Source organism: Pelophylax lessonae (genome assembly GCF_965119305.1).
Source record: "Pelophylax lessonae genome assembly, chromosome: 9".
In the NCBI taxonomy this organism is placed as follows: Eukaryota; Metazoa; Chordata; class Amphibia; order Anura; family Ranidae; genus Pelophylax; species Pelophylax lessonae.
Window position 1 is genome coordinate 15,409,879 of NC_138776.1, and position 13,237 is coordinate 15,423,115.

At 45.9% G+C, this 13,237-nt stretch overlaps 1 protein-coding gene across 1 annotated transcript in view; it reads left to right on the forward strand.

Annotated features, from left to right (window-relative positions):
* Positions 1 to 1,572: 1,572 nt before the first annotated feature.
* UBTD1 (ubiquitin domain containing 1) overlaps positions 1,573 to 13,237 on the forward strand; it is a 104,162-nt gene continuing 92,497 nt past the window's right edge. The window contains exon 1 of the mRNA XM_082269271.1: positions 1,573 to 1,733. Coding sequence (XP_082125397.1) covers positions 1,652 to 1,733 — 82 coding nt within the window. The 5' untranslated portion in view covers positions 1,573 to 1,651. The remainder of the gene's footprint in view (positions 1,734 to 13,237) is intronic.

A 13,237-nucleotide genomic window follows, 5' to 3' on the forward strand; every position in this document is an offset into this window, starting at 1 on the left:
ACCTCTATAGACCCTTCCGAGCCTCTCTGGGTTCATCGGATCCCCTATAGAACCTTCTGAGCTTCTCTGGGACCATTGGAACCCCCTATAGGACCATCGGAACCTCTGTAGGACCTTTGAGCCTTTCTGGGACCATCGGAACCTCTATAAGTCCTCCTGAGCCTGTGTGGGACATTTGGAACCTCTATAGTACCTTCTGAGCCTCTCTGGGACCATTGGAGCTCCTATAGAATCTTCTGAGCCCCTCTGGGACAATCGGGACCTCTATAGGACTCTTTTTGAGCCTCTCTGGGACCATCAGAACCTCTATAGAACCTTCTGAGCCTCTCTGGGACCATCGCAACCTCCTATAGAACCTTCTGAGCCTCTCTGGGACAATCGCAACCTCCTATAGAACCTTCTGAGCCCCTCTGGGACCACCAGAACCTCTATGGGACCATCGGAACCTCTATAGAACCTTCTGATCCTCTCTGGGTTCATCGGATCCCCTATAGAACCTTCTGAGCTTCTCTGGGACCATTGGAACCCACTATAGGACCATCGGAACCTCTGTAGGACCTTTGAGCCTTTCTGGGACCATCGGAACCTCTATAAGTCCTCCTGAGCCTGTGTGGGACATTTGGAACCTCTATAGTACCTTCTGAGCCTCTCTGGGACCATTGGAGCTCCTATAGAATCTTCTGAGCCCCTCTGGGACAATCGGGACCTCTATAGGACTCTTTTTGAGCCTCTCTGGGACCATCAGAACCTCTATAGAACCTTCTGAGCCTCTCTGGGACCATCGCAACCTCCTATAGAACCTTCTGAGCCCCTCTGGGACCACCAAAACCTCTATGGGACCATCGGAACCTCTATAGAACCTTCTGAGCTTCTCTGGGACCATCAGATCACCTAAAGAACCTTCTGAGCCTCTCTCGGACCATTGGAATCCCCTATAGGACCATCGGAACCTCTGTAGGACCTTCTGAGCCTTTTTGGTACCATTGGAACCTCTATAAGACCTTTTGAGCCTCTCTGGGACCATCAGAGCTCCTATAGAACCTTCTGGTACCATGGGAACCTTCTGAGCCTCTCTGGGACCACCAGAACCTCTATGGGACCATCTGAACCTCTATAGAACCTTATGAGCTTCTCTGGGACCATCAGAGCTTTCATAGGACATTTGGGAGTTTCCGTGGAGCCATCATGTCCCCTAGGGTTGTCTGAGCCCCTATAGGACCAACCTCTGTGGGAGCACCAGAGCCCCCAAAAATTGTTGGAACCACTGTTGATTCATCGGAACGCTCCAAAATTTGTCGGAGCCTCTGTATGGTCATCACAGCCCCCCCCCCCCCCCCCCCCATAAATTGTCGGGTCCACTGTCGGTTCATCGGAACCCCCATCCTCATAATTGTTGGAGCTTATATAAGGTTGTTAAAACTCCCCCAAACATTTTTGGAGCTTCAGGGTCCCCAGAGCCCCCCCTGTTATTCTCAGAGCCTCTAAGGATTGTCGGAGCTTCTGCAGGATTGTCGGGACCATTCTAGGGTTTGTGGAAGCCAATATCTGCTCATTAAGAGGCCCCCATAAATTGTCGGAGCTTTTGTCGGGTCATCACAGCCTCTTCCCCTTCCTGGACCCTGCATGTGGCTTTACTGAGCGCTCCCCGACCATGGGAGGCTGCATGGGAAGACCCCGGGGGGAGAGCCCGAGATCCCAATCCAGATCCTCCGGACACCCCCGCAAGAGAGCAGGTAGGTGGATTGTCACATGGTAACTGCCTGGGGGCGCTGTGGAGCAAGGGGGGGGGGGGGGTGATACTCGCTACTCCAATGTTCCCTTCTCATCATTGGGTTGTAGTGTGAAAGTGCTTGGAGTGGGGGGAGGGTTAGACCCTCTGCTAAGTTTTTTTTTTTTTTTTTTTTTTTTTTTTTTTTTTTTTTTTTTTTACAGTGCAGGAAAGCTTGCAGCGCTGTGGGAGGGGGCAGCACAGGGAAAGAGGAGCACAGGCAGAACAGGGAGGAGGATCAGTGTTGGAGAAGCAATTACCTGTGTCTGTGTCTCTCCCTGCAGTAGTTGAAAGCTGGCAGGAGGGGGGAAAACTGGCTTTAAGCTGCTGCAGAGAGCTGCACAGGGCTTCCTTATGTAATTGCCCAACCACACCGATTCCTCGTTGTGTTGGGGGCCCCCCTGTGTGCCTGGGCCCCCTACAGGAGGACTGGTGCCCCTCACCCCCCCCCCCCCCTCCATCAGTGGCCCTGGCTTTGTGTCCTCATTTGTGTGTGTTTGGGGGGGGGGATATTGAATTCACCCTTTCTATTTGAAGGCAAGGGGATACCCACAATTGTAGGGTTCTTTTATTGGACAACTGTGTAAGAGTAAGGGGAATTTCCCTGCCTTTGGGAGATTTCCACACATTTCCTGGTGACTGTGGAACAGGAAGTGCCAAAAAAATGTCCCCAGTGTTACCCAGCAAAATAAAATCAGGGGTTTTAACCCTTTCCTGCTCTAGTCAAGACTTTGTGGCTGTACAAAGCTGAGCCCCAGGTATGGTTCATATCATAATGTTACATTGTTTCAGCCTTTTTGTTACATTGTTGCAGCTTTGATCATTGAAAACACACACACCTCCATAGTGGGCTGAGGGCTCGCTCACACAGCATGGCCACCAATCACAGAACACCTTGCATTTTTAAGCTGTATACACACTATACAACTTTTGTTGTTGGATTTCCTTTAGATTTACCTTCAAATATGTAGTACAAGGGCCGGCCTGATCGCATACAAATTGAAAGTGTTTAAATCTGACCTCCTATTATATGGTTTTGGTAAATCTAAAGATAAAAATCTAAAGACAGTTGTATAGTGTGTATGGCCCATTACTCAATGGGTTGTGTTTTGCGATTGGCCAGGCTAGAGAGTGATGATGTCACAATCACCTCCTCATCCAATCAGAGAAGGAGACCCAGAAGACAGCGGCGGTCACTGTTGTATCAGCAACTACTACTGCGATTCTCCGCATTCATGCCCCGTTCACATCGGGTGGTTTGGGATCGCCATTATTTACTTATATAGCGCTGTCAATTTATGCAGCACTTTACATTTACATTGTACATTTACATCAGTCCCTGCCCTCAAGGAGCTTACACTCTAAGGTCCCTAACTCACATACATACATTCATACATACATAGTAGGGACAATTTTTTTTATACAGGATCCAATTAGCCTACCAGCATGTCTTTGGAGTATGGGAGGAAACTGGAGTACCTGGAGGAAACCCACGCATGCAAACTCCAGGCAGGTAGTGTCGTGGTTGGGATTTGAATCAGCGACCCTCTTGCTGCTAGGTGAAAGTGCTAACCACTACACCACTGTGCCGCCCCATTATAATGCCCGTGATTCCAAATCACAGTGCAATAGTGGCAAAAGGCACCACATGCGTTTGGGCGCCATTCATTTTTAATGGCACCCCAAATGTGGTGCGGTTTTGATGTGATAAATCACGCTGCAATCTGCATCGCACGGAGCTTGTCGCCCAATAAAGGAGCAGGAAGGAGCTTCTTGTCGTGAGCGACAAATTTCCCGTGGTGTAGTTTGCTGCATTCGAGAATCGCTGTAGTAGTTTTCATTACCACAATGATCGCCGCAGTCTTCCACTTCCCTGCTCCATAGTGGGATCGCTCACACAGCGCTGCCACCAATCACAGGACACTTTGCATTTGTGCCAAGACCTGCTCTGTAGTGGGATCACTCGCACAGCCACCAATCACAGGACACTTTGCATTTGTGCCAAGCCCTGCTCCGTAGTGGGATTGCTCACACAGCGCGACCACCAATCACAGGACACTTTGCATTTGTGCCAAGCCCTGCTCCGTAGTGGGATCGCTCACATACCACGACCACCAATCACAGGACACTTTGCATTTTTACTCTTATGCCTGCAAGGTGTTCTGTGATTTGCCATATGATATGCGATCTGATCTGGGGGTGTCGTGAACTTTTAAATGACACCCCCAGCATATCGCATATGGCAGTGTGAACTACCAGGGGTGCGGATGCGATGTGGAAACACGCTGTATATTCGCAGCGTTCCCGCATCGCACAAATGTGAACCGGCACTCAAGCGGTATAATTGTGCGACTTTGAAGTCGTGAAAGTGGGGCCTCAAACTGCAGCTGGGTGGTCGGTCACAACCTGTGTAAGCGAGGCCTAGAAGGATCGGGAGGAGCACAGAGGAAGGACAGGAAACCGATGTTGCAAAACTGTACAATGTTTACAAAACGTAACAATTTGTTGTGCAAACTCAGGAATTTCTGTATGTGCCACTCCAGGCCGGACCTGGACTATCGCCAATGTTGGGGGGGGGGGGGTGTTTGTTTTTGTTTTGTTTTTTTGTTTGTTTGTTTTTATTCTGGCTTTGCATTAGTTATTACCAAGGCCCCTTTCACACTTGTTCGACCTGAAAGTTGCTGAGACTTTGACTTGAAGCAATGCCTGTGTAATCTTGAGGTCTATGGATCTCAAGTCACATCAAGTCCTCATGGGACTTGTAGTCTGGAGGGCCACAGTTTGCATACCCCTGGCCTAGGGCAGTAATGGTAGAACCTTGGCACCCCAGATGTTTTGGAACTACATTTCCCATGATGCTCAGGCACTCTGCAGTGTAGTGGAGCATCATGGGAAATGTAGTTTCAAAACCTCTTGGGTGCCAAGGTTTGCCATCACTGGCCTAGAGGGTTCTTTCTGTGTGGGGGATGTACTTACTGGATGAACCATCTTGGCACCCAAGATGACGCTCAAAAAATGTATAGGAGCCTTTTTTTTTTTTTTTTTGGCAGATTAACCACTTGCCTACCGGGCACTTTCACCCCCTTCCTGCCCAGGCCAATTTTCAGCTTCCAGCGCTCTCACACTTTGAATGACAATTGTGCGGTCATGCAACACTGCACCCGTGTGCCATTTTTATCATTTCTTTCCCACAAATAGAGCTTTCTTTTGGTGGTATTTAATCAGCGCTGGGTTTTTTATTTCTTACAAAAAAAAAAAAAGAAAAAAGACAGAAAAATTTGAAAAAAAAAAAAAAAAGTTTTTCTTATTTTCTGTGAGTAAATTTTGAAAATGTAAATTTTTCTCCACTGATGTGCGCTGATCAGGTGGCACTTATGGGCACTGATAGGCTGCACTGATGAGGCTGCACTTATGGGTACTGATGACGTGGCACTGATGAGGAGGTACTAATATGCCGCACTTATGGGCACTGATAGGCTGCACTTATGGGTACTGATGAGGTGGCACTGATGAGGTACTAATATGCCGCACTGATAGGCTGCACTTATGGTCACTGATGAGGAGGTACTAATATGCCGCACTGATAGGCGGCACTTGTGGGCACTGATGAGGTGGCACTGATGTACTAATATACCGCACTGGGGCAGCACTGATGAGCACCGATGGGCAGCACCATCAGTGCCCATGGTGCTGCCAGTCAGTGCCCATCAGTGTCTAGATGAGCAGGCACTGATGGGCACTGACTGGCAGCACTATAGGCACTGATTGTGGGCACTGATGGTGGGCAGTAATTGGCATTTTATTTACATTTTGGCTAATCAGGGCACTGATGATCAGTTCCCTGATTACCTTTCCTTGTCTCCCCTATGAAGAGGAGCTGCTGATGGGCTCTCCTCTCCTCGCACTCTGACAGTGTGAGGTGAGGAGAGCCGAATAACGGCACTTCCTCATTTACATGTGACCGGATGTGATTGGACACAGCCGATCCCATGGGTAAAGACTAGAGCCATGTCATTAGCTCTTTGCCAAGATCGGGGTCGCGTCGCGCCATGTGCTAGCAACACGGCGCGCCCACGATCGCCGCTCCGCATGCCCCCCGGAGAGAGACTGTTCTGGTGCGCCGTCATATGACGGCGTCTCTGAACAATAGCTGCACCGCTCCGCCATCATTTGACAGCGGGCGGGTAGCAAGTGTTTAAAAGCGTTTATGGTCAGATGTCAATGCAAATACCTGCAAATAAACGCCTGAAAACGATACGCTCAGGTGTGAATGGAGCCTGATGCATTTTTTTTTTATATACTTTTTTACAGAAATGCATTCCTTTTTTTAACATGGGTTCCTATGGCACACGTTCACACCAATGCATTTTTGTGCCCCTGCGTTTTTGGAAAGGGTCGGGGACTTTCCCGCAAAATGCTGCGTTTTGTGTGTAATAAACTTCAATGGACCTGCATCCAAAACGCAAGTGTTGCGACTTTTGCCACAATTTGCGTTTTTTTTTTTTTTTTAAATCTGCCCAAAAAAAAAAAAAAAAGCATGAACGCAAATTGCGTGGCAAAATTGCAGTATAAGAAGTTTCGTAAAACGCTCATCTGCGAAGTTCCAAAATGCCCAACAAGCAAAATCCCATTCATTTCAATGGCCCCTGTTCACATATCAGCGTTTTGTCACCTAAAGCAAAATGCCTGAAGCTGAAAAAAGTACATGAGCTTCTTTTTTTTTTTTTTTATTTTTTGGCAGATTACAGGCGTTTTTAGTCAGATGTCAACACTGCAAAAAAAAAAAAACGCCTGCAAAATGCCCCCCCCAAAAAAATGTACAGGTGTGAGTGGAGCCTTAGACTGGGATGTCATTAACCGCTTCTGGACCGCCCACTGCCGAATTACTGCGGCATTGCGGCCCTCCTGTACGAAACAACGTAGACCTACGTCGCGCGCGCCTTCAGCTAGGGGGCGAGCGCGCGCCACTGGTGACACGCTCCCGCCCCCACTCGGCAGCGGGGACTCTGTTACATGGAGCAGGCGGCTCCGATTGCTGCCTGACACCCGCAATCGAGAAGAACGGTCGGATGTTGTAAACACAGCTGACCGTTCTTCTCCCTGGAATGATCACAGAGCTCCTGTGATCCTTCTATATAGGAACACATGTCTCTATGATCATTTCACAAGTCCCTCCCCCATACAGTTAGAAACATGCCCCTAGGTACACATTTAACTCCTTGATCACCCACAATGTAAAATGTGTCATTATTACAGTAATGGAGCATATTTTTTAGCACTGATTACTGTAGTAATGTCACTGGTACCACCAAAAGTGTCAAAATGTCAGTTAGGTGTCCGATCTGACCGCCGCAATGTCGCAGTCCTGCTAAAAATCGCAGATCGCCGCCATCACTAGTAAAAAAGAAAAAAAAAAACAATAAAAATGACATAAATCTTTCCCCTAGTTTGTAGATGCGATAACTTTTGCGCAAACCAATCAAAATACGCTTATTGCATGTTATTTTTGGTAAAAAAAATGTAGCAGAAAATAAATTGTCCTAAAATGTTAAAAATTCAGCTTTTTTTTTTTTCTTTTTTTTTTTAAGGAATGTTATATAGCAGAATGTGAAAAAATATTATTATTTTTTTTTTTTTTCAGAATTGTCGCTCTTTTTTTGTTTTATAGCGCAAAAAATAAAAATCGCAGAGGTGATCAAATACCGCCAAAAAAAAGTTCTGTTTGTGGGGAAAAAAAAGGATCAATTTTAGCAGAATACAAATTGGCCTAAAATTATGAAACATTTTGATTTATTTTATTTTTTTAAATTTTTTTTATTATTGGGAATGTTATATAGCAGAATGGGAAAATTTTTTTTTTTTTTTTTTTTTCAGAATCGTCGCTCTTTTTTTGTTTATAGCGCAAAAAAAATTAATAAAATAAATAAAATTTGCATAGGCAATCAAATACCACCAAAAGAAAGCTCTATTTGTGGGGGGAAAAAATGACATCAATTTTATTTGGGTACAGCGTAGCACGACCGCGCAATTTTCAGTTGAAGTCACACAGTGCCGAATCGCAAAATATGGCCTGGTCATTAAGGGGGGAATCCTTCCAGTCCAGAAGTGGTTAAAGTTCAGGTGTGTGTAAAGATATATATATATATATATATATATATAAAAAATAATAAAAGGGGGCCGCGCCAAACAAAACGTTTTTTTTTTTTTTTTTTTCCCAATTTGTATTTTTAGATATTTAGGCGACACATGAAGTGACCTCCGCAGAATTCTGTACAGTTTTCAGATAAGACTTGACTGCTCCTTTCCTTTCTTGTCTATAGCAGCCCATCAGATACTTTACTACTAGGACCTGCATAGTAGAAGTGAGACCACTGAGAACCTGATTTGTTACAATGAGCAACGCATCTTTCTTTTCCTTCTGTCTACTTTCTAATTCTGCAGTAGTTCCTTGTATAGCATTTAGTGATTCATAAGTGTGCACTGGGGGTTTGCCAGGTGCGCCTGGGCACACTCTAATCCCCCCCCCCCTCATGCGGCACACATTACCCCCTGCTATTTAACAAAAGCCCCTCAACAGGGGTCCTAAGAAGAAAATTTAAAAAAAAATTGTAAAGAATATTAAAAAAATTGTAAAAAATCCAAAAATATAATAATAATTAAAAAAAAAAAAAAAAAAAAAAAAGTTGCCACTGTAAACTGCCCTACTAACACCGCCCATGTTTTAACCACTTCTGGACCGGGCCTTTTTATAACACTTGTTCAGATGTTAAAACATGGGTGGTGTTAATCCTCTTTTTTTTTTTTTTTTTTTTTTTTTTTTTTTAAGCAGAGACACTAGAGAATAAAATGGAGACTGACTACCAATGTAAGGGACGTTCTTCCCACTGATCACCAATGTAAGGGACATTCCTTCCCCCCTCCCATTACAATGTGAATTAACACCACATATTGGCACCAATGGCTCCATAGACACAAAAGAAGAAGAAAAACAACGGACAGAGATACAGGCGATCAGCCGAGGAGAAAGACGGAGGTAACTCAGGTTCCTTGTTGCAAAGTTTAATGGTGGATATTTCTTGGCATAATGATTAAGCACATCTATACTGTGCGATAGGGAGCCAAATCCAAATTAAAGCAGAATTCCAGGTATGGATATTGTACATAATTATATTATTCCAGCTTGAACCAACTATGTACAGTATATACCATACCTGTGGGATCCCTTTAGAACAGGGTTTCTCAACTAGGGCTCCATGGAAACCTAGGGTTCCTCCAGAGGTTGCTAGGGGTTCCTTGAGCAATAAGCAATTTCTGCCTCTTAGATAAGTTCCCACTGCCTATTCATCTTTTTAGCTATCTGTAAGGGGGGTAATTCTTCCCACTGACCACCAATGTAAGGAATATTCTTCCCACTGACCACCAATGTAAGGAACATTCTTCCCACTGATCACCAATGTAAGGGACATTCTTCCCACTGACCACCAATGTAAGGAGCATTCTTCCCACTGACCACCAATGTAAGGGACATTCTTCCCACTGACCACCAATGTAAGGGACATTCTTCCCACTGATCACCAATGTAAGGGGCATTCTTCCCACTGACCACCAATGTAAGGGACATTCTTCCCAATTTTTGTTTATTAAAAGTCTTGCAATCAATAATCATAAAATCAATATACATAAATAAATATATACATATTTACATGAAAAGGGAAAAAAAATACATAGCAAGTTCTGCTCTCAAATAAAGAATGGCTTTACAGCAAAAACAAAACTCACATCATGAAACTCATCATTACAGGGAAAAATAATCTTAATAAGACTCACACCACCACACCAGACATCAAACCTGCGAGGTCAAGAAACAAAAACCACTCCCATTATGCATGCAGCCCTTCTTCAAAAATGAAGATATTAACTAACAAAAGCTAAGGGCGTGAAAGAAATAGCATAGGAAAAAAGCTTTTCACCCAGAGATGGACAGTTCACCAAAAGCAGGTCTGATATTCCTCCACGCCCTTATCCAGACCGCTCGAGGCTCCCTGCCCTTCTCAAGACCCCGAATCTTCCCAACCTCACCCAGAATATCGTACACCACCACCTCGACAGGGAGGACTTTCTTCCGCAGGGTAATCTGGCACCGTGCATTCCACGTGAAGTAACGGACAACTATACTAACTAGAAAAAGTGTATCAAAATCAAAATCCCAGAGAGTCGGGAATGCCCCGTACACCCACTCCGCATAACTCATGCGATAGAGAAAGGGGATGCCTAGAGCCCTCCCCACCCTTTTATACACCTCTATGTTAAAGGGACACTGGAGCAAAAAGTGGTCCATAGACTCCACTTTACCAACACACTCCGCTCTAGGACAATCCCGATCATCCACAGGGCGATGCTTCAGGTTCCCTCTCACATAGAGCCTTCCATGGAAAGCGAGCCAGGCTTGATCCCTAAACTTCAAAGGGATTCTTCCTAAGTTAATTAAACGCAACCCCTCCCTCATTACGGGGCCTGGGCAATCCCTTAAGGTCAGCGACACACTGAAAGCAGAGCCCAAAATCCTCTTCTCCAGAAGCTTTCTGGGGAGGGACTTGATATCCCCCACTGTCACCTGCCACTGCCTAAGTATTTTCAGACACGGGGCAACATAAGCCGGAAGCTTGCCATGTCGGACTCTCAGACTTTTCACTGGCCCGCCATCTTCCCAGCATCGCAGAAAAGGCCTAAACCAAGATTGAAAAATACCCACCCATCCCGGCGGGGTCTCTGCTAACATATTACCAAGATTATACTTTAAAAAAAGCAGAGAAAAGAAAACTATAGGGTTGACCATTCCTAGACCACCCTCCCGCCTGGACAGGTAAGTTACATTGCGTTTGATCAGGTTCAGCCTATTTCCCCATAACAGTTGGAAAAAGCAGCTGTACACCCTTGCATAGAGAGATTCCGGCAAGATACAGACAAAGCTGACATATAAAAAGATTGGGATCAGGTAAGTTTTAATCAAGTCAACCCTTTCCCTCAAGGAAAGTTTCCATTTCTTCCAGCTTGCCACCTTGGCATTGGCATTCAACAACCTGCTTTCCCAATTTCGATGACCATAGTCACCAGGACCAAATTTGATGCCCAACACTTTAATTTCCTGCTGGGGCTCTGGGAAGGCATCCGGAAGTTCGAAGCTTTCACCCTCCTCACCCATCCAGAAAACTTCACTCTTTTCATGATTGATTTTAGAGCCAGAAGCCTCAGTGTACTGCTCTATCACAGAAACCACCTCCTGCGCCTCCTCCATCCCAGAGATAATAACAGACACATCATCGGCATAGGCCACGACCTTCAAAGGCGGCACACCAGCAATGCCCAAAGGCACCCCACACAACGATCCACTCTCTAACCTTCTTATGAAGGGATCGATTGCGAATACATATAGCAGGGGGCTCAAAGGACACCCCTGGCGCACCCCAGAGCCAACCTCAAAAGGCCGTCCAACCCAACCATTAACAAGTGGGAAGCTCTCAGCCCCTTTATATAATGTTTTCAGCCAATCAATAAACCTCCCCTGCAGGCCGTATCTACCAAGTAGCAAATACAGGTACTCATGATTGACTCGATCAAAAGCCTTCGCCTGATCCAATGCCAGCAAGTACTTTCTCCATCCAGCAGCCCTGCATCGCTCCAAAGCCTCCCGGACAGCTAAAATTGCTGAAAAGGTACTTCTGCCCTGGACCGAGCAGTGCTGATGATTGGACAACAAATCGCCTGCTACTGACGACAAGCGCCAAAAAAGAATCTTCGCCAAGATCTTTCTATCAACATTGAGAAGACTGATGGGGCGCCAGTTCTCAATTATTGAGGGGTCTTTACCTTTTGACAGAAGAATCACAGCGGATTGCCTCATGGAGGGAGGGAGAGAACCCTCATCTAAACAGCTGTTATAAACCTCCGTTAAAAAGGGAGCCAGAATGGACTTAAAACACTTGTAAAATTCAGCTGTCAACCCATCTGGCCCAGGCGACTTTTTGGTAGCCAGCTTCTCTATAGCACGAACTACCTCATCCGCTGAAATTGGTTCTGTCAAATCCATCAAAGGCAATGTACCATTTCCCAATCCTGGAGTAGAATCCAGAAAGCTTTCCATCCTGTCCCGACTAAGGTCCTTTCTTCCCAGAAGGTCTGCGTAATATGACCTGAAGATCTCCAGGATCCCTGATCTGGACTTCACCAGGGAACCCGTACTATCCCTCAGACCTATGACCGTCTTAACTGCTATGCCTTGCTTACAGTTCTGGTAAGGATCAGGCGAGTGATATTTCCCATAATCTCTCTCCAGAACCAAGGAGGCATGCCGGTCGTATTGACACTTCCTAAGAAGAAGCTTCACCTCCGAGATCTCCCCTGGATCTCCTCCATACGAGACAAGACGATCAAGCTTCCTCCGCAAATGCTGGTAGGCAATATACATACCAAGCTGCTTCTTCTTACTTATGGCCTTGAAAAGTCCAATCGCCCTTTGTTTCACAAGCTCCCACCACTCTGACTTACTGCTGCAAAAGTCCAGAATAGAAACCTGTGCCTGAAAAAAATCCTCAAAGGATTGTCTTACCTCTACATCTTCCAGGAGAGCCGAATTCAGTTTCCAGGTACCCCTTCCCCTGGGTGGAGTGTCCGAGGCATTCAGAGTCACAGACAGCATACAGTGGTCAGAGAACTCCACCGCCCTCAACTCAGGAGCCGAGAAAGCAGAGTTCTCCTTTAAAAAAAACCTATCTATCCTACTCTGACTATTCCCTCTCTGAAACGTGAATCCCGTGCTGCCAGGGCAGTGCTTAATGTGCACATCTACCAGGCCTGCTTGTCTAACCATATCTCTAAGAAAAACGCTATCATAACCCAGCCTGTCTATGGAGACCCTCCTGTCTTCAGGCCTAATTATGGTGTTAAAGTCACCTCCAAAGACAACCTGCTGGGATGTAAAAAGGAAGGGCTTGATCTTTGTGAAGAGGCATTTCCTGTCCCATTTTGACTGCGGTCCATAGATATTGATCAGGCGCAGGTCCTGCCCCCTAACAGAGACGTCTAAGACCATGCATCTCCCCATTTCTACCTCAATTATCCGCCGGCACGTTACCATATCGGTTTTAAAAAGAACCGCAACTCCGCTGCAAGGCTCAGCCGCAAGAGACCAAAAGGAGGGACCGCATCTCCACTCCCTTTTTGCTAGATGGACATCGGCCAAAGTATTGAGCCAGGTCTCTTGCAAAAATAAAATCTCAGCATCAAACTCACTGAGCAAAAATAAGGCAATATCACGAGCTCTTGCAGATTTCACGCTGGCGACATTAATGGTCGCCACCTTTATCAGAGCGGGCACTGCCATCAGGATGATTGGGGTAGTCGTTTCTTAACCTCCACCACACTCTCATCACCCGAAACAGCTCTCTTTACACTATGTGACTCCCCCTCATC